Here is a 22,708-nt window from a genome sequence, read left to right as displayed (position 1 = left end):
CCACTAGTCGGTGGCCGTACCGACACCCATACAGAATCGCGCGACGAGTCGGTGTGACGTCCCATTCGACGAATCGGTGCGGCACTGATTCGTCGGGTGCGACGTCACACCGACTCCCGGCAAGAAGTGGTGCGATTCTGTACGAACCCGATCGGTGCGGCACCGACGTGAGGACGGGAGATCGTCGGTAGCCGTACCGACAGCAAAAAGGTGTCGGTACGGCCACCGACTAGTGGGTTTCATGAACTCCCCGGTGCGCATTGTACGTTTTATTTTGTTTTTACCTCATCACCGAGTAAAGCATAGAGTTTATATTACTAGTGTAGAGTATTTGTGGAGTAAATAATGAGGTTTGCTGCAATGTTATCTTTTTCTGCCCCTTCGAATACGCCTCTATAATTCACTGTGTCATCATCTATATTGATTACCTTGACAGAAATATAAGATATTGGTTAATAAACATGAGGTTTGCTGACACATAATGACTTTCTCTCATTTAATGTTACCACTTTCACTCGCTTGTAATAGGCTTTATTTCTCTCTATCATAATTTATTTGCTCCTTCGACATAAAAAATATATTTTTGATTAAATATGAGTTTTGCCGCAATGCTATCACTTTATCTCACTCTGAATAGGCAACTATTATTTCACTCAATCATCATTTGGCGTTTCTCTCGACATAGAAATAAGATCTTTTTATTTAAGTATGAAGTTTGCAACAACGGTATCAGTTTCTTTCATTTGTAACAGGCAACCATATTTCATTTTATCGTCAGCCATTGATTCCCTTGACGATAAAAGAAGATATTTGTTAATAAGTATGAGATTTACCGCAATATTATCATTTTCTCTCACTTGGAATGCGCAACTTAAACATATGTATTTCACCCAATCACAATTTCTTTACTTCCTCGTCATTACACTTCTTTTAATTACACCCAGCTCCATATTTGTATAACAATTTCCTAACTTGTTCCTCTAATATGACATTTACATCTGCTTTTGAATCCTACGTTCACGTTCCATGGTATGTTATTTTCGTCTGCTACGGTGCCAATGGCATACCCTTCCGTTGATAACATTTAGACGGAATTTACTTAATGACAAATATTTGACCAAATCATGAATAAATATCAATATACGGAACCAATGTACGTATAAAAAAAGAAACTACGATCTCAAGGACAGTTTCAATAATCCATTCCAGCAACAACAATCACCATCACATACAAACTATATTCTGATGTTGTAATATTTTTCCTTCGATTATGTAGGCACAGCATAACTACCACACATTATATAAGCATTGCTAACAAGTTATCCAGTATCGTTTATCTTAATCTAACAAAAAGTTGTAATTTCCGCAAATAAAAAGATTTAAAATGACGACAACAAACTGTGCCAATGAGTCTTCACTTGTTTTTACCCTTCTTTCATTGGTGGAGACACGTTAGATGACTTCTAACTTCGGATATATTCGGATTTTCCCTGTTTAAGAAGGAGGGGAAACCGTACCGACTGGTTTGATACCGACGACCAAACTGAATCGCTGAATTTGCCGTCGTCGGTATGGAAACCGTCGTCGGTACGGAATGATGTGCTGTCGGTGGACTGGGAAGGGAAACCGACCGGTGCGGTACCGACGAAATACAGAATACGGCCCCAGATCAGTCCACAAATAGCAAAGTGCCTTAGAGAAATGGGTCTTTGATGAGTTTCTACAAGAAAGTAATTCTTCCTCACCCTCATTGGACAAATTACTACTTTCTATTTAGTTTCGTCATCAAATATCATTTAACTTCTCCTCACCCTTATTTTTACCGGGATGTCGGTTATATAAGTCTTTTTGCGATTACCTATCTTCATTCTCATGCCATATAATAGAAATAACTCAAATTTACGGGTTCAGTTAAATGGGGTACTTTCGATAAAAATTAGAATTTTCTCCTCTTCATCATTTTAATCTCTTTTCCGAATAATATTGGAATTGACTAATTCATTCGATTGCCGAAAATAACGGCTGCCTTATGCACTCGGAAAATCCATCGGAATCTCATATCAACGTCATTTTTGCAGAAATATTAGTCTTTATAATGCATAGAAAATTTGAATTCGTCATGTAATTATTTTGTTTTGAGGTAAGCTTTGGTTTTTGTGTTGACAATTTTTGAGCGTCCGGTAGAAAAACATGCGACTGCGATTCAAATCCTAGCCATAGGAATGCTCCAACGCCATACCTAAGAGGAACTCGGCGAGGAAAAAGCTGCTCTCATATGCGTTGCGGGCCGCAACAGCCAGAGAAAGTGTCCTTGGCCTCCCTTCACCTCTGTCCTCACCACAGGAAGTTCGTATTCCGCGTGGAGATAAGTAGCGGTCGTCGCAGAGGTGGCTTTCCACTTGGTTTAGCTTCGAACCATTGTCACCGTCCGTTTTTCGAAGCGAGCTTAATTGGATCATGCGAAAATTAGGTGCATTGCATAGGGTTTTACAATGACAACAAATTAGGTACTCAGGTACTTTTTTATACAAGTGAATCAATACAATGCTTGCCAAGAATGTTGTTTTCCTCAATATTCATAAAGGAAATCGTTACCATCATTGCCATCCTGTGTAAAAATTTACATTTAACTGTACATCCTATATTTAATTTTGACCTGTGATTAGAATATTCTCCTCTTTATCATTTTAATCTCTTTTCCGAATGATTTAAGAGGACTAAAATACGTTCATGCACGCCGCAGTAAGTGAGGCATATCGAGCTATTTGAATTATGAAAGCTAATTGTAGCCTTGAAGTAGTGGGAAATGCTTGGAATAATTATTTTATGCGGTGAATAGGATATATTTTCACCGTGAAATACTTTGGTTTTCATTAACCATGCTTTCCCGCGGTCTAGAGAGCCTTGAGACTGAATCCTGACTCACATGAGAGAATCTGCGTGGACCACCGAGGTCGTCTGCGTATTCGCTTCCCGCCACCTGAAAAAGATAAGATGGGATGGTCATCTATGAATGTTCAGGATTCATTTATTAATGCGTCTTTTGTGCCTCATCGAAAATTGTCGACATTTAACGGTAATAACCACCAAAATTACAGTTACGTCTTGGTAAAATCGATTTGGTAAAATGAAACTGGCAAAAAAATATAGTCAACTTCAGCGGCATTGGACTCCGAGAAATACTATTCAGCATGGAAGCTAAAATTGCCCCATAATTTATTTAAATCTTGAGAAACGCTTAATTAAGTATACTTTGACGAATGGACGAAAACTATAAAAAGTAGCGTTATTTCTACGTAAGAGGGTATGGGTTGCATAGCATAGCATACGTAGTTCGAAGCATAATTAATTCAATGTTAAGTATAGGTACTTATCGTTTAATTGGCAATGGAATAAGTTTAGAGATTTTAGATAATATATTTTCATATGAGTTAAATTTAAGCCATATTATGTCATTCATAAAGCCCATATAATGTCTGACTGATATATGAAATTTCTACTACAATCGAGGTCGAAAAATGAGTTTTCTCTTAGGCATCAGGTGATTTACCCGAACTACAAGAGAGAGGAGGTAATATAAAATATATATAGGGGATATTACTTACTAAGGAATGAAATTGTGCGGCGGGTATGCATCAATAAATCAATATTTTTTATTTTTAAAAGCTAATATTTCGAGTAAATATGAAAAACAACTGTATGTAAGATTGAAAACATAATACCGTAAGGAAGGGTTCTGGTTCAAGGTCATATGCTTGTCTCATAGTGAGTATGAAGTCAGCGTCGTCCTCAGTCAGGTTGCTTTGGATCCAATGCAAATTCGTAAATTCTTCTATTGTGACCTAAAATTACGTAAAAAAGGGTTAAAATTACTACATGAGGTTTCTATCCTACATATTGACGTAGTTATACCTCATGGAAGCAAATTTTAAGTTAGGTATTCATTAAAAGTATACGATTTATTTCAAACGGTAGGGAATTTTTATAATCCATACCTGAAATTAATGGTTATGCATTACCAGGTTAATGATATCAAATTGATATTGCTTTAATAGTTTCTTTTTTTAATAATGACGCAAATTGCACAGCTGCCCTTTCTCTCGGTGTTGTTAGTCTCAAATAATATCAGTAGGAGTGAAAAAGCAAGATGTAGTATCGCTGTGTAACCACCGAAATACAATTATATGGATTACCTATTGTAAACATAATTTAAATTTTCTTCTTGAGAGACACGCTAAAAATAATGATGATGTATCAAAATTTATATTCCAATATTCTACCGTTCCAAATTTCTATTCAAATGTAAACATTTTAATTTGTGTCATAATATCGACATTGAATGTTTCATATGGTTGATCCGATGCCACCGTACCAAGGAAGTATGATATTGCAAACAATTGAGCAACATGCATCAGTTTTCGCTTTTAACGAATTTTTCTGAAAAATATTATTCGTATACCGAATATAAGAAAAATATATTAAGTGTCGTTCCATCAGACAAAGATCGAAAAGAGAAACCGTCTATCCTGAGGGGTAGTGATTCAAATAACCTATCCACGATGATAGACGATGGTCGAATTCAATGGTTTTTCACTAAGAATAAATAATATTAATGATAATAATCATACTTTTAAAAAATGAGTATAATGATGTTGAGGAAAGATAGTAATAACACTCTTAACCTATATTATATATATATATATATACATGTCTGTTTGTCTGTTCGCTATGCGTTTCCATACGGTTGCATGTATTGCAACCAAAGTTTGTACAAAGTCGTATCTCATGCACCCAAACCCCGTAGTGATACTTTTGGTTTCGTCCGACGCGTCCTGTTTGTCGTTTTCCCATTACCATATTTTGTTACGTCACGTCACTTCGTACAACTTCTGCGGTTAGACATCCTGCCGGCTAGGCACACCTCTCGACACGTTCAAAGAGAAAACATAAAAATCCTCTATGATTATGAAATCCAAGTTTCCCAATTCTCTGGGTACTTCCCTTCCTGAACAACGCCGAGTTACCTGCTAGTAATTGATAAAACAATATCAAAAACAATTCTCGTGTACTCAATAAATAATTTTCTTTTTCGATACGTTTTCTCGGTTACTGCGAACAAAGAAAACCAGAAATCTCGTTATTAAATAGTATGATAATAAATGTCTCGTAAAATTAGCACTTCATCTACGGTCTAAATATGTCATGATTACCTCTTTCATTATAATATAATATTATATATATTATATTATCATGATTGATATTCCATATCGACGCGGTGTTTAGAAATGTTATAGGTAATAGGGTTTAGGATTAATATATATAAAATTATTAAGTTGCCGCAAATTGAATCCAAAATATAATTTTTGGTTTGTTTTTTGAATATGTCTTGCATGCAGATCGTTGTGATGAGCTATAATTCTCGCATGTTTGCTTGTTCTTATTATGAGTATACAAATATTGCAATAAGGAGGCGTTCATGCACAGGAAGGAGCTTCAGAGAAGGATCGTTATGTAAGAGTTTAAAGAAAAGGTTAGTGAAGAGTTTGATCTGGAGTGTAGCTCTCTACGGTGCGGACACGTGGATACTGAGGAAAGAAAACGCGAGAAGATTGGAGGCATTCGAGATGTGGGTATGGAGAAGATTGGAGAGGGTGAAATGGACGGAGAGGAAAAGGAATGACGAAGTGCTGGATATGGTTGGCGAGGAGAGGCAGCTTTTAGATGAGATACAGAGGAGACAGAAGGTATGGATGGAGTTAGTGCTTAGCGGTGAGGGGATGTTGAAAATGGGGTTAGAGGGTAGAATGTTAGGGAAATGAGGGAGGGGAAGGAAAAGAATAGGATTTTTAGATAGATTGAAAGAGAGTAGGCCTTACAGTGAATTAAAGAAGGTAGTGCTGGAAGGAAAGGGAGGCTCCCAGATCACTTCTTGAATACTCCATGAAAACCTACTTTAATCGGTAGAATTCTAAAATAATAATATATTGCAATCGAAATACTGGCCATGGCCGACGGAAAGTGGACAGTGGCGTAGCCAGGGGACTCAGGGGTCACGTGCCACATCAAACCAATTAATTTTAGCAGAAAATATTGACGTATTAAATTTATATATTCTACTCCACCAATATGTTTTAGCAAAACAGCTTCCCGGCGACCCATCAATTGTGTAATTTTAAGTGCCAAAATAGCATAAAATTTAATTTATAGAGATAAAAATTCTCACATTTTCACCTGAGGGGGTTCAATTCTCCTAACCCATCGAATCGTGTCCTTCTCAACACGTCGTCATGGCTACCCCTGGGTGTGGCCCTTTATTCACTGTTCCGCGATTATCGACCGCATTCGGGGTTTGCCAGATACAACTTTTTTCCGCGGAGTTGTATTCCAGGAGCTGTGTTTTTATACCTTATCCATAACCTCTCTAATAGAATAGATTTAATTCAAAACAGTGGTTAAAAAAATAGGAAGTTCAAATAAATATATTCCGAGGATAATCAGAAATCTGTCACAGAAAACCAAAAAATAGCTCGTAGTGTTATAAGATATTTAGAGTTTTTACATCAAATTGTAATTAATCCTCACAAAAAGCTCGTAATTATAGACTGAAGTGACGCGAAATTATTTGTAAGACTAAAGATATGAAATTGTTCGGGCAAATATTTATGTAATTGGGAGTGTATGTGTTTCTGCGTAGCATTAATTCCTTCTAATAACTATATTATGCCAATCTAAATATTTTACTCGTATTCTGAAGTGAAGCCCGCTCTCCAACAGTGGTAGAACTGCAGTTTACCTCGACACTGCAGTAAATAAACAATCAAATCGATATGTATCATTATTTTCAGTCGTGAGGTTTCTGAGATTTGCAGAGAGAGAGAAAAGTTTCCCACATCTTTTGTGGTTTCATTCGGTTTCACCGGATTAAAGTGGAAACCTTAGGAAATCGTTTGACGTCCAATGGTCGTTGTATCGTGCCTCTACGTAAATTACGCAAGTTAAATTAACCTCTGAAGGTCGTTTTAACCTTGTTACGAGGTGAGAGCAGTAATTTATTACCACGAACAAGGTCTCTAGTGGCCTTCACTCTTCGTTATCCATTATTATTCGGAATTCAGATTCATTTCGCTACACGCTTCATTTTTATGCATTTGAATTATTTTTTTATGAAATTTGTTGTGTTCTAATGAAAATAATATGTCCTTCTCTACCTTCAATGACTGAGAAATCGTGACCTGCGCATTACAACTTTTTGTGGAAATATTATCCTAAATTCTCCGTTCTTATTTGAACACTCACTCTACTTACAGAATAATATTTAATAAGCGTTAATTTACCGTAGTAATGAAAATATGAACGTAACACCAAGAGAAATTTAAGTGGAAATATGATCAGTCGAAATATAAAATTATATATAAAAATGAGTTTTTTTTTCTTTCTTCGATTTCGATGTTCAATTTTAAATATCTTGAAGTGTAGGTGAAAATTCACCTAGAAAATTTGCCGTTATAAGTACCACTACCTTTTAAAAGATAAAAATAAGAGGTTCAATGGGAAAAATGTTAATTAAATCTTATTATTCGTATGATAATGCAATTAAATGCCTAAGCAATAATTTTATTAATTACATGTTTTCAACCAGTAAGTCCAAAAATCTAGACCTAAACTTTAAGATAGAGATTTATGCTAAAACTGTTGATGGTGTCGGCTATGCTGGAATATATTATAAAAGTACAGATGCTCATCGATGTGCGTTTCAGTAAGAATTATGGAGTGCGCTTGGCAATGGCTAGTGGAATTCTGTGAAACATAATATTTCTCTCTCGTCATCTTTCTCTCTAATCTCTGGCTTTCCGAGCCAGAGTTATCATGACTCGTGAAATTCTTCGAAAAATATTGTTGTATCGTCACTCTTCTCCTTAGTTCAGCCCTCTACCCTTTAAACCTTGTGAAAATTTCCAGAACTTGTCGCGGTGGGGAGAAATTCAATTAGCATTAGCCTCCCTGGACGTACTTATTCCTTGTTTATTTTCAATACTAGAACGAGATATTATACTTTGCCGACATTCAGGGTAAAATTTTGTGGTGCAATGAATTGAACTAAGGTGAACGAAAACGACTGGATGGCGCTATGGCCTATTAGTCTTATATCTGTGCTCTGGTATTGAGATAATTCAAGGTAAGAGGTCTAATGTCTTGAAATTATAGGTTACAGCATTATTCTCGTTTCATACGAAAATCGAGGAGCAATTGAGCAAGGTATTCGGAGCAAGGACTGACCCGGTACACCTAGATGAATCATGGATTCTTGCTCGGTATGGAAAGTTTTAGAAAATCGTATGATTTTTCTAAGTGCATGGAAAATTCTACTAGTTGTGCTACTGGCCACCCTGAAATTTTACTATTTGCCATGCAAAGAGTTACATATCCAGAAATTACGCTGCCTTTTTTTGCCTTGCCTATACATTCCTGGAAAAATTGACATTATCTGGCCATCGGTACTTTTAAAATTAATATCGTTTCTCTTCTTCTAGATACTACGTCGAATCTATTCTTTCAATCCGGGCCTTCTTTACTACGTGGCGTGCCTGAGCTCGCAAAAACTGGGGACCTTGCAAGAGTTACGAGGAGGTATTTTGAAACTGCTCAAATTCCGAGACTAATGAGAACATAGACAGCCTTACTCCAGATTCCACCGCGGTTTGCTGAAATCATGCACTTGCCCCTGAATTTTCTAATCCATAATAGTTTTTCACTGGTACTTTTTCATAGGGATTCTGGAAAGGTCATGGACGCATGAATTTAGTGGAAAATCTGTTTATGATCATGTTTCCTATATCCATGGAGAATTTGTTTGACATGGATTATTTGTTTGACAGACCTTGACTGTCTTGTAATCAATGGATATGATAATTTTTCTGGTGGAAATGGGAATTGTCTTAGTATGCTAAACGTTTCCGAAACAATGTTTTTATTTCAATTCAAAGAACAGCGCATCCCGCGAAAATAAAAATATGAATTAGCCGCCTAGAAAAGAAGCCCCTCGAAAATTAAATGATGGCTTATTGAAAAAACTTATCGAAAAATGAAGTTAATACCTTCAGGATAAATTGGTTATACAACTTGGGGACGCTAATCAAGTAATGAACGCGGACTGAACGCCATCCATACCTCTAGTCAGAACTTGTAGAAGACATATTATTATTAGAAATTTATTTACGTAAACATATTGTATATCATTGTATTTTATATTGTTCTCATGTTTTCATTCACAGCCCTGACGATAGTTTCAAATAAACTGATACGTTGGCTAACAACTTTTTTTCATCATATACATTTGACCTATACTCCAAGAATTATTTTACCATTAATTAATGAGGTCAAGATAAGAAGAAAAAAATAACTTATACAAGACGCGATCAATGGCGGGGAAGCTATCGTGCACTCTAATTTACACGAGACGCTCCTTCGCCTTCTTGACTTCCGGTCCGGAGATAATTTCATAGGATATTTTCTTCCCGAGCTGCAACATTTGAACGTAAAACTAACGAACTCACAATTTTCAGCTGTAGTGATGGCCTGCGCCACCCTAATGGCGGCATTGACATTTACCAATCCAACCCTTTAAACCCTATCCTAACCCCGAAGGCGTCGCGACGGCGGGCTCCTAATCGCAGCGGCGCCTCTCTCGTTTTTCCTTCCCCTGCCAACCCCTCCCCGGGATGACCTGGCGCATCAGTTAAGGTTATATGTCCCTGCCCCGGTGGTTGTAACCTTGTAAGGGCCCACCCTGGATCCGCTATCTGCAACTATATTACAATAAATGGTGATATTTCATCAATAAAATGACGCCGTAAAATAGATTTAAAAAGGGCCACCCCTTTATTATTGCCAATGGTGGGACCGAACCCACTACAATGAAACCAGTCTCTTTTGACCCATCATAACTCAATGTTACTTCTAAGTAGCATCAAAAAAGTATACATTTTCAGCTCTATTCAGGGAATATTTAAACTACGTGTTCTTTTGTGCTGTAAAGTTCAATGGCGAAATATGTAGTTGCCTCAATAATTATGACTGAGGAGAGAATTTTCACTTTTTAAAATGAGAAGTCTTGAGATTTTATTTCTCCCAGAAGCAGCTCTGGATTTGAAAGGTAAAAATTGAGAGTTCCAATGGGAATAATGATAACTTAACCTTATTATTTGTATGATAACGCCAGTATGTGCCTGAATGATGATTTTATTCATTGGATATTTTCAATCGGCTAGTGAATTCTCACTAAGTAAGCGGCTTCATTGAAAAAGTAATTTTTTTCATTACCAAAACTTTAACTACGGAGAATGTTATCGTCCAGCAATCGAAAGTTATGAAAATCTCTAGTTATCTTTCCCAGCAATTGAAACACTGGTTTTTCCCAATTTTAATTTCGAACGAGAGTGAAAATCTGGAGAATCGATTATGGCGATCAGTTAAAATATCGCTCCAAGGATAATCGTTGCGGTAAAAATCTGTTATATGTATATTAGGTACTAAATTCTCGAGGACAAATTGTTGATTCTCTTACATTTGGACTCGAATTTTTCCCTATAATTATCATATCATATCATATTTACCATATAATATCATACAAATGAATACAAGCAACTATTATTTTTAATTGTATATTATAATTATTCGGAGATGAAAAAATATTTTAATCAACAAACAATTTGGATTTTCTCCTGAAAGAAACTACCAGTATGAACATAAAAATTTATCCTAAAAAAATTCATTGCATCTAATCGACCATAATTAAAAATCCCGTTACTGAACATATCGATAAAGGGAATTTCTCCTACGACTTACTTTTGGAGTTAGGTCTTAACTTTCATAGTGAAAAATTGTTTGACTTGAAACGAAATTTACTGCGACAAAAACGTTCAATGACTATAATAGAAAATAAGAGGAAAATTTCAATGTCTTAAGAACGAAGATATAGCAAATGCAAAAACTGATTTGCCTGCGTCAAACCTCAAAATGCAAATGATAGTACTCCTCATCTAGTTTGTTGTTGTTTGCCTGTGAGTAACATAAGTGAAGTGATAATATAGAAATGCAAAATGTTGTGTGAATGATTTTGTGTAGATGATATGGAATTTTTTCTCGAAATGGGCTCGTTAATGGTGATATTATATGGAACAATGCAGGTAGCTGGTATGCATTGGGTAGTTAGGGAGGGGAGTAGTGAAACATAAACAGATATACGTAGTGCAGGCTCAAACAGTCATTATGGTATACATGTAGTGATAACTGTATGAAATTAAATATAACATTATTACTCGATTATTGGGAGTAGGAGAGGTTTAAAAACCATAATGATGTAGTCAGACTCACAAAATCTTCATGAGCTGCATCTTTCTTCAAAATGTCTAAATACAATGCCTTTCTTTCCTCTGCTGTCTTATCCTCTCCGATATACGATTGAGCGGTGCCGTCCCATATTTCCTCTAAATATGATAATGGTATTAATCCGTTTTTCTTGATATCCACCTTCGAAATTGCAGCATCAATTGTATTCTTGCGAATCCTCGGAATGGGGACCTGCAGAGAAGAAAGTTTTCATCAGTCAATCACATGATCAAGTATAAGTTCTCAGACTTGTTAGCTGCACCAGGTATTCGGTAATTTTATATTTATTTTGAAACTGAAATTCTGTCGCAACTACGGTAAAAATTCAATTTTAATTTTGGCATGCTTTATATGTAAATTAATCCGTTAGTCATCCTTTAAATATAGACGTCGAAAGTGGAGAAAATGACTTATGAGTCCTTTACAGTTCCTTCTGAAACCGTTTACAAACAAAAGGTCACTAATTCTCTTGTCGGACTTAGTATTGTCTTTCTATTTTAGCCTCAGCATCAGAATAGTCAAAATCACGATATTTCTCCTTTTTCTGTATTTTGAAGTCAACTTTTTAATTTGAAAACACAATATTTTGCAAGACTGCAATTGAAATATCATACAAATCTTAAAGTAGCTTGTGTGAGGAAATAAAAAAATGTAATGGAGATTTTCTCTAAGAACATTCAATAATATTTGTGATTAGTGCTTGACAATGTCTCTCTTGTCGCAAAACAAACGTACATTTACCTATGTGTCTTATGCGTCCTTTTCCTAAAATTCTTGACTAATTATTATTTAAATGAGTTCTATATATTTCCGCGAATGATTTATTTCCACCCATCATTTACATGGATTGTTTTTTCTTTTTCATGAACGACTTAAGTCAAGAAATATCCGACGTGGAATGAAGCGTCTTCTGGTAAAGAGTATAAGAATACGAAGTTTATCTTGACAGACAGACGGAAGAGGCACACAATCAACACTCTTTTGACTGGTGTTTGAACCGGATGAATGTCAGTCCTTCTATCTTCCACGATTACAGTATCAACTTCCTTACGTTCTTTCTTTCAAAGATCAACGTAAATCAGAGTTGCGCTCGGACAAAAGTGTGTCATTCATATTTCGATTTTGGCTTACTCGACGTGTTTTTGGCCTCATGCATTTTACTCGCTTGGAATGTTACATTAATTTTCATTTCTTAAATATGTGCGAACAAATGCAAAGTGTGTGTATTAGGGTGGTCACATGGTATGAGGGATTGTTTTTCAATTCCAACTGCCCAAGGAGTTGCCTAGTTGTCAAAAAATAATTTTTTAAAATTTCATTCAACCTGATAACGTTGTAATCCGCCTCATTTTGGGTGAAGTTGGGAAAAATACGATTTTTAGCAAAAAAAATGGAAGATTTCCTTCCATTCAATGAAAACAAGTTGTCGAATAATTATTATGGCATTAATTAAGAAAACCGATTAATTTTTTAAAATTTGTATTCTTTAATACACCATCCAGCTCTTTTAGTTTTATTAAACTGACAGATTTGACCGATTCAGCATTTTTCAAGTCGTTAGAGTATTCAGTATCCTCAAGGATGATTACAAACGCAGCGGCACAAGGCTTCATCTCATAAATCATTTATCTACATCTGCTTTCCAGTTTTTTTCCTTTAAATAGCTTCTTAAACACCCATTCACCAAAAACTAATAAATTAATGGGCGTTTAAAATAATTTTCCAACTGAATTTCAATGCTAATTCTTGGGTTTTCCGGCGAATATGAGAATTGCGCCTAAATCGCGATTTTTAAAGATTTTTCAAACATGTTTCGCTTGGGTCATTAAAGAAAAGGTTTTGCCGTGATAGACGACCTCCTTCGTGTTTAACATACAAAATCTGTTCATGCTATTGCTACATAAGCTATTTTGAATCATGTGTACGCCATAATGTTCTTTGAAATTGATGACCGCGATGGTTTTCTTTTCAATTTTCTAAATTACGTGGTGAAAGAAGAATAATTTCCTACATAAATCCACGGTTGCGAGCAATTATTGTTGTTTTGTCACTTCTCTAAAGAAATACGCACGGAATTCCTCGATGGTATGCACATATTTACTCGGCTCTATTTTCAATTTATTTTTAGTACATTAAAACAATATATCCGCAAATCGCAAGATATTAATCCCAAAATGAAGTTGTCAACTTGTCTGATGGATTAATAATAAATTTAAAGTAGTTCAGTATAAACAAAGAAAATAATACAGGTAAGCGTGGTTTTGAAATTTCCTTTCTTGGCGAAAAGATGACAAAAAGCAGTATCCTCTATCAGAGAGGTGAATCGCTATCGCTTCTTTGCAAGGAAGGCTATTAAAAACGAGGCTCATCTGAAAAATAGTGAAAAAGGTAAATTAGGATATTATATATATTTATAGTTATTTTAAAATTCGTTTCCTCTTTTCCAGGAAAATTATCATATTGGTCATTTTTGGGAAGTATAAAAATTTTTTCTTACCTTAAAAATAATGCAGTGGAATTGTATATTCTTTCAGTCTCATATTTCCTTTATTTACGGGTCCCTTAAATATTTTACGAAAAAATAACGTATTTCACGTATAGTGTGCTTTCGTTTTAAACGAAAAATATCGTGATTTTAATCATCAAAGATGATGAAATTCATGAAAATAAAACAGTATATTGTCATTATTATTCGGTATTGCTGATTACATACTCTGCCATGCGTAGAAAAGTAAATAAATTGTTCCCCTACATCCTAAGCCTCAAAATTCAAGTAGTAGATAGCAACAGGGAAAATTACAAATTGCAGAAAAAATTGGAAAAATAATCAGGCGACAAAATGACCCCCAGGTTTTCTTTCCTTGTATCACATTCAAGGAAATTATCATGCTAAAGTGGGATAAACACGGAAAAACGACGCGAAGTAGAATTTTGACTGATTGGCGGATAGTGCTGATGGAAAAAAGTAGCTGGGAAGACTTTCTTGTCTCTTGTAGAAGGGAGAGCAGCTGCGCGAAACATATGTGTGATAAACAAAAGCCTAATTTTAGAAAGCATTCTGCCAGCGGGAGTGGAACTTCTCAGCTAGCATACACACCAAAGCTGCTCCAAACTATCAGGAAAAAACGTATCTCTCACGCATTTTCCAAGTATGCATCAGATGTGTCCATTAAATAAAACATTCCCCTTGGCAAGGAGGACGATCAAAACGTTAGAAGATGGTTAAATGAATATGTTGCAGGTTCATTTTAGATTATGTAATATAATAGTTGAAGTGGTAAATATGTAAGTTCATTTATTATTTATATTTTAAATCAATACTATGCTGAGGAAATTAATGTCATTTTCGATCAAGTAGTAGAACACCTAGCTCGGATCCGGGATATTCTGATTCCTATCCCGGTCAAGGCGATGATATTTTCCTGTGGAATTTTAGGACTTAATTTGTGGGTTAAATGTTTGGGTAACTCCGAAAAGGTACGCTACTAGCTAACCCGCACTGTTTCCTTGTATAAGGTTTTAAGTTTTCCACATGCATTTTTTTCTTTAACATTTCATGCAAACGTTTAGATGGATTTTGAAGTTTCTTTTACTCTCGAACAAAAATTAATAAAATTGCTAGTACAAAGGTTTAAAGCAAATATTTGATTTACAAGATGCCTAGAAATACATTATTCCTTCTTGGTCGTATTGATGACGACTTCCCATTTTTATTTTCAAAAAATTTGGAACCGTAATTTAAAGATCGAGTGGCTTTTTTCTTACCTTTAGTTTTTTTATTAAATCATCCAACACGATAAAGCCAGTGTTGTCTATATCCAGGTCAGACAATACTTCTTCTGCTTCTGCTTTAGTCAGCAATTTTTTTTCTTCAATTGTTGCAGTAAAATCTTTCCTTGATATTTGATTTTCATTTGTCTTGTCCATCTTTCTAAAGGTCCTTTGAATTAATGAGAAGCTATTAAATATATAAACTCAAAAGCTGGAAGTCATCCTTGCAAATTTCAAATAAATAGTACTACTAGGTGAATTTTTTTATGAACGATTGTGACCAAAATACAATGCCATCAGGAGGCCCCGTTATTCCAGACCGTCCTTTACGGGGGTAAGTTCGCCAACTTCATCATCCAAAACAAATACAAAAGTTTCACCGTGATAGATGACATCCTTAGTGGTTAAGAGACAAAATTAGGGCACACAGAATGATGATTTTCGTAAATTTTTTAGTAATTTATTCCAGCTATTTGAGATGACCGTGGCGCCATTTTCAGGCTAATAATGTGATTCTACTTAAATTGTTACATTCATTTGATTATGACTCAAAAAGTAACCCAGAGTCCAGCCCAATTTATAGATAAGTAGGTACTGCCATAGGAGCTCTCATAAAATTGCTGTTTCCAACTCTTATTTCCAGAAATTTTATCCGGGAAATTCAATTTTTTGGGGGCCATCCGTTGATGACGTTGGTACGATTCGTGAGGCATATTTTGAAAATTTCATAAAAATAAATTAGGTACTTCGCTTCTCGCACCAAATCGAGGTTCTATTCTAGCACAGTTGTGCGCCCTTTTAAATCATTGACTGCTGATCACGTATGCTCGTTTCTTGCATCAAGCATTTAAGGTAATCACACGCAGGACTGTAGTTAGTGTTTTTCCCGGAGCGTATCATTATTTCCGACCTTGCTCTGAAAGCTAGCGCGCGTGTCCGACTTGCGCAATAGCGCCGTAACTTCGAACAGGCATGTGTTAATTCATACACTAGTTTTACTTTAAAGAATTACCGCAGTAACCCTTGCAATAATTATTTGTTTTATTCATTTGAAACGTTTAAGAATAAATTATCCATCATCGCGTGAAACAATTTGGACCCCAACTCATTAAAGTCAAGAGTAAAGAGGAATATCATGAGAGGCATTATTACACTTGTTCACTTTCTGGTCTATAAATACAAAATAATTCTGGTGCTTCAATTTATTTTTTGCTTTGTTCCTTCGAAAAGTCGGTATTTGGATAAAAATTAACTAAATTTTGTCCTTGGTTTTTTTTTTTTTTTAGCGTCAACGACTTCGTTTTCGTTTCGCTGAGAAGTCGCACGTTGGTGTGTTTACCATCAAGAATCAGTCAAAATTCCAAATTCCCGAGAAAAGAAAAGGCTATACTATCTATAAGCTATTAAACAAATTAAAAGGCCAAAATAATACCATTCGCTGACGATTATTGTCTCACATTCGCCCGGAACCCATGCATTTTTGCCAACGCTATTCTTGTTTGTGCACTCTCGTGGATGAAAGGCGCATATCTCGCTAATATGATCACGTGTGGATGAAAAGATATATTGATCACAGAAGAGAGAGGTATGCACTTACATTATCTTGAAACAAAATTTAGCTATTTTATCGCCTAAACTGTGCGTTAATGGAGGGGTGGTAAGGGGTATCTTTTTTACCACGTAGTTACGAGATATAATATGTTTTCATTTAAATGCCGGGTAATGACGAGCTACATTCCTATTGCAGGAATGAACTTAAGAATTTTGACAATTGGTTAACCAAATGAAATGGTTCGCTATCGTCCGCCAGTTAGATCTTCATTCGCTCAAACTACGATGTTGAATTACGCTTAAAATCGTGAAGCGCATGTGAAAGGCGTGAAAAAAAGGCTCAGATTAGTAGAACCAAAGTTTTTTTTTAAAGTATAAAATTCTACGTTGTCATCAGTTGCTTTGTTTACAACATACTCAGTATATAAAGATGGTACAAAAAATAAAGGTATCGGAAGATAAAAAAAACGATGCTTTTTTTGAAAGGGTTATTCGAAAAGGTTATTTTAGAGGATTTTAAGATTTCGGCGCAGTTTCAAGGAGCAAATTCACTCAATAGATAATAGAACGATAAGAAATTATGTAATTGTATAAGATGTGACATTCTTACTTTTAATAATATTTTTTCTCCTGAAATTACTATTTTTTATTGACTTTTATCTGGTTTTTAAGAGCCAGAATAGCGTCAAAGTCCATTTCAAGGCATGCAATTTCCTAAAATTTTCCGGTTGGTGAGGGGAAAGGGGGGGAACAACCCTCCGGTGAGGCGGGGCCCCATCATGAGCCCCAGCCGAGAGCCCCTAATCACCCCAGACCACCCCTGCCGGAAAATTCCCCTTGATATCGAAACAATGCTCCCAACCTCTACTATATTCCAGCTCCCACCTCTCTCCTTTCCCAGTGGCACCCGATTTTTTTAATAAATACGGATGGTGTGCGGCGGCGCGGGGTGTGTCCGCTCTGATTTTTCCTCAATATATCAAAGCATATTTTTACTATAAGTTAGTTTTTGATTGGACGTTTTTAGTTTTTTTTAAGCGAGCACAATTTAGCCATGGCTATAAGATTCTGTGTGAAAGATTACCGAAATACAAGCTAATTAAATCGAAACTTGAAGCTTGTGCGTGGTGGAACGGCTCCATATCAGCAATGAAAAAACTTCGTTAACTTCCACAATTCAGTGGCGCTGACTCCATGGGGCCTGAGGGGGCCCGAGCCCCCTCAAAAATTCGTTATGTGGGGGAAGAAAAGAAGTGTCAGGCTTGTCAATTTTCCGCGTTGTGCTGAGTTATCGAGAGTCGAGTTTTCAGGGTTCTAATGTTGATCATATGAGTTCTAAAATGCTTGAAAAAACTTTAAAACTCATTATTTATAAAATTTCTCGGGGTAAGACAAAAGTATGGGCCCCCCAATATTTTTTATAAGTCGGCAGCCATGCCACAATTTATTTAAAAATTACTCCCGTTTTCGGCTGTTACGCCATTATCATGTACATAAATCTGTAAGTAAATAAATATATTTACTTCACAATGGCGCAACAGCCGAAACCGGTGGTAATTTTAAATAAATTTTGGAAGTAACGAAGTGTTTTTCATTGCTATAACACAAGCTAAAGCTACTGCTAGGCCTAATCATACTTAATGCTTTTGATTAAGTATCGCAAAAATTTTTTTAGTTTTCCTTTAGTGGAAAATGTAGTACCACGCCATTAGTGTTAGTGGGTGATGTATGCATACCAATATCTTTTATCTTTCATGCCTCTTTTTAATAAATTTTTAAATATTGAATTATTATGCAAATTATTTGGCTAGTGAGGTTATTTGATACGTTTTGTTTATGGTTTTGATGGTAATTCGATACTTTTGATGGCCTATTTGGCCTTTTCAGGTTATTATGCGATGCTTTTGCGAGAATTTGTCTTTAGGTCATATCATATTGGTTAGATTTTTAAAAAATTGGATTTATTTTGGCACTTTAATACTAATTAAAATTGGCCAATCATTGTTTAGACATTAAAAAAATAAAATCAATATTTTAAGCAGTCACCTGGCTGAAGCAATCCGTTATAAAAAATGAAAAAAGGCTTTTCTAGCTTCCACTTATTGATTTAGTAAATATCGGGACCGATGTCTTTGAGACCTTGCTGCCAGAAATTGATTTAAACTTTCAACTATTAACGGTGCTTCGATTGGTGGAGGGGGTTCGTGAAGTTTCAACGTCAACGAGTAAATGTTTCTCAAAATATTCTCTGCTCGCAAGCATCTCAATAGTTGGCGTTGTAGTTCCTTGAGTTAGAATTCGTAAATCCCCCTGAAACTTCGTGGCTGCCTTTGTATACAGGCCTGTATGAGTGACTATGAATCATTCTAGCTCATTGGGCATTTTTAACTCTGCGGCAAACTTACCCAGCTTATTTCCATTTCATTCATAGAATCTTAAGAGGTCGTATTCGTTATCATATCGTCATTTTTCATATGTTAATTAAAAACAAGTCGAGATATGGTCGTAATTTTGAATGGGCGTATTAAGTGGCTTGTGAAGAATCGAGTGTAGGCATTAATCAAACTGTAGGGCTTTCGATACCACCAATCTGATTAAATCGTGCTTTCCGATGTTATTCAATACATACTTAATTTTATCCTAAAATCGGCTTGTGAGTAAACAACTGTGCCGAGAGAATGCATAAGACCGTGATAGTGGGAAGGATGTAGCCAGCGCGTAGGTAGAATAGGGTGGTTTCCTATTATTTTTTTATTGCCTAAATCGAAAGATTATTACTCCTGGAGAACGTATTACACGCTTTTAGATTTTTAAATGACGATATCTATTTTCGCGATTAAATGAAAACTGAAAATTTTCAAGCGCGCGAAAACACGACGGCTAAGTATGAATGCCGGGAAAACTCCCGAGTGACGTCGTTCTGGTTCCCGCTGCCGCAAGTGAGGTGACCTTGGGGCGAGACTTTGAGCGCTGATACGACGCAGGATGCTAGCAGGTGGCAGAGTACCCGGCTTGCTGGTAGCGCTTGGCTTAAATAAGGATTATTAATACCTTATCAAACGAAGGAAACTTTCCGACCTTAGCCAGTTTTTAAGGGTGATTATTAAGACATGTTTCCCTGAGCTATGTGCCTCATGCATGCATTGATAACCTCAGACGATGTAAAACTCTTGACTACTCGTATAGAATCTAGGTCTCTGTGACGTCGCGTGGAGTGGCATCGCATGGGCGCGAATCTGGCCTTTTTAAAATGAGGTTTATATTGACCATTAACATTCGTTTAAACTGGAATTTCTAAAACCAAATGATATTTATATTATGAATACACTAATGGTGGGTAACGAATCGCAATCAATACCTTTTGTTTTCTTTGATGAAGGAAACTACCCTATTAGAGCAGGATTTAAGGCTATGTAGATAACTTAGGATAAAGAGAAGTAACGGAAATGATTTGGCAATAATGGCAAGCCTAATTTCTTCTCCCGCTTAATTCTGAAGTTATTCTGACTTATTAATAACCTTACCTCGCAAGATCTAGTAAAAATGCGATCCCGTACGTTTTGAATGAATTTCTTAGTTTGTTGAATGGGTTGTCATCGTTTGCATTTGGATGTTCGGTACTTGAGTTGTCACTAGATAATTTCATTTTTCAAAGGAATTAATTCAATTCCAGCATATTTTAAGGCCTGTAAGGGAACAATATAATTATTAATAAACTATACGCATAATAATTTATTCGCTTACGTACCATCTCAAGGCACAAACATATTCATGCAAATAGAAGGAGAAATAAAGGGATAGGAAACATCAAATCAGTCTTTCAAATACCGAGTGTGTTTTTATTCACGAGCTTCCCTCGGTGAAATGATTTTTAACTCAAAAGATAATGTGCTTCCTGAAGATAAAAGTGGCGTCTACGCTATGAAATGTGATGAGTGCAATGGGGTGTACATCAGGCCGTTTAAAACTCGTGTCGACGAACAAAAAAATAATACAAGATTGGAAGAATTCAAGTCAAATTTTTCCAAAAACCTTATTGAATCCGGTCATAAGTGTGATTTTAACATTAAATTTTTACCTGTATTTGACAAAAATATTAAAGTGGATGTTTTAGATATTCTTGAAATAACTAAATGCTCTTCTCACCTGATATCGTAATTTTAAATTATACGACTGAATTTCATTGTTCCCAATTCTTATCAACTGTTTTAAAATCTGACTTCTTCCCTGCCAATCCTTCCTCCCCCCCCCCTTCCATCACCACTTTACCTTCTCTCCGCTCTTCCCTCCTCGCTGTTTTGCTTTAACGTTTTGACCTCCCCTTATCCCTCTGTCCCTAATCCCGTCTACCCCCTCGTCCCCGTTGTTGGATATATAAGGTTCGATATTGTGTTTGATATTTCAGTTTTTCTTGAGGAGCTATTGCCGTCGATACTAGTCGAAAAAAATAAAGTTTGTGGAACTGTACTGTATTTTTTGTTCTACCATGAGTATCTCCTCGTTCCACGTACAAGTAAGTAAGTAAGTCACGCCAAAATCAGTAGATTATATCTAATCAGTATTGAAGTGGGAGCTAGTAAAGCCGAAAATTAGTTTAAAACTGTGGTTTCACCTGATCGTGAACCATTGGTTTTCGTACTGGTAACTCTACATTTGAATATTATCAAAAGCGCACGAGTCGTTTAATCATTCAAAATTATCTATGAAAAATTCACTTCAAAAACTTTTTCTTGCTGATGCACCGGTTACTTGATTAAAATAGGCATCGTAATAGCAAGAATTATTTAAGAATTTAATCTGAAGCCAGTAAAAAAATGTACTTACCTTATTTTCAGTGCCAAAATTGAAAGGTTTATCGTACTGCATAGAGTGCTTCTCAACGTAATGAAGTAGAGCTAGATTAGAATTTAGGAAGGTTCATTATTCAACTGAAGGAAATAGTGATGTCGAATGGTCATGCTACATTTTTTGACGTATACACTATACGCGCGTTAATGTCTCCCTTATTTACTCACCTCCCGTAAAATAATTGGTGCGCTCCTAAAAAAAAACCTTTCAAATCATCCCATACTTCTTCCAGTAGAAGGGATGAATGATAAATGCTAATGAACTATTCCACGACGGTCGATCGCCGTTGTGCGCTGTCGACCGAATTCTTTAGTGTAGATATTTATTTTGAGTGTTTTATTTGTGTAAGCAGTGTTGGAAACAGGGGGTAGTCACTGGCATTGAGGAATCACGTCGTAGTTAGGTTCATGTTTTCGACATGGGAATCATTGGTGCACTTCCTTCGCTATTCCCGGACATCGTTGCTATGTAAACCGCTCGTAAACAAGTGTCTGATCCACTGACTCAACTTTCTAAGCCGCAGTCACTTGGGCTCAAAAATCAGCCACACGCGGGATCGTGCTCTGAAATTATTAAAAAATATAAGGAAAACTCCTTCACCTCCTCCCCTTTCAACCAACTGCTCTCAATGAGCCCTTATAAATACCCTTCACAGAAAAACTACCCTTATTTCCTGAGAAAAAGTGACCATCCCCTATGAAAAAATTATATAAACCTGTTTCAAATTTTTATACATTCTTATACATTACCCTGGCTATGTATAAGAATGTATAAAAATTTGAAACAGGTTTAAACAATTTTTTCATAGGGGCAGCAACGGCCACGAAACGTCGTGCAACAACCCGTGTGGTACTCACGAGAATACATCACCAACAGCTAAAATGACCCGTGAGAGCTTCAACCAAGAAAAAAATTCGACCATATATTCCGTCACTCATAAAATGTTAAGCTTTTGAAAAACTAAGCGTGTTTTGTGTTATTTTTGTGGATTCAAATTCGCCATTCATTTTGTTCGGTTGAGTTGAGTCGTGAGCTTGATTTTAAATTGAATTTAAATTTATAAAATAAATTTATAAAAAATACATCCAATCACTTACTTTAGGCTAAAAGTATTTCACATCCGACGCTCTAAAAATGAAGTGTTTCAATA

General features: G+C 36.0%; 1 protein-coding gene across 1 annotated transcript; it reads right to left on the bottom strand.

Annotated features, from left to right (window-relative positions):
- Nucleotides 1–2,508: 2,508 nt before the first annotated feature.
- LOC124157813 lies at nucleotides 2,509–21,899 on the bottom strand. Its single transcript, XM_046532845.1, has 7 exons — nucleotides 21,726–21,899; nucleotides 21,535–21,605; nucleotides 20,235–20,396; nucleotides 15,154–15,328; nucleotides 11,374–11,580; nucleotides 3,723–3,842; nucleotides 2,509–2,980 (listed from the first exon to the last, which is right to left on the bottom strand). Exons 3-7 carry the CDS (start codon nucleotides 20,354–20,356, stop codon nucleotides 2,849–2,851), a joined length of 756 nt encoding a protein of 251 aa, XP_046388801.1. The 5' UTR covers nucleotides 20,357–20,396; nucleotides 21,535–21,605; nucleotides 21,726–21,899; the 3' UTR covers nucleotides 2,509–2,848.
- Between the last annotated feature and the right edge of the window lie 809 nt (nucleotides 21,900–22,708).

This window comes from Ischnura elegans, chromosome 1 (genome assembly GCF_921293095.1).
Source record: "Ischnura elegans chromosome 1, ioIscEleg1.1, whole genome shotgun sequence".
In the NCBI taxonomy this organism is placed as follows: Eukaryota; Metazoa; Arthropoda; class Insecta; order Odonata; family Coenagrionidae; genus Ischnura; species Ischnura elegans.
This window is presented reverse-complemented; position numbering and strand designations above follow the sequence as displayed.

Bases quoted from the DNA above. Each gene is read 5' to 3' on its own strand.
- LOC124157813 (XM_046532845.1), bottom strand. From the start codon at position 20,356: ATGAAATTATCTAGTGACAACTCAAGTACCGAACATCCAAATGCAAAC. The intron at 15,329-20,234 runs GTAAGGTTATTA...ATTAATTCAAAG, and splicing joins TTTTTACTAGATCTTGCGAG to GACCTTTAGAAAGATGGACA. The intron at 3,843-11,373 runs GTGAGTCTGACT...ACGTAATTTTAG, and splicing joins ATGCAGCTCATGAAGATTTT to GTCACAATAGAAGAATTTAC.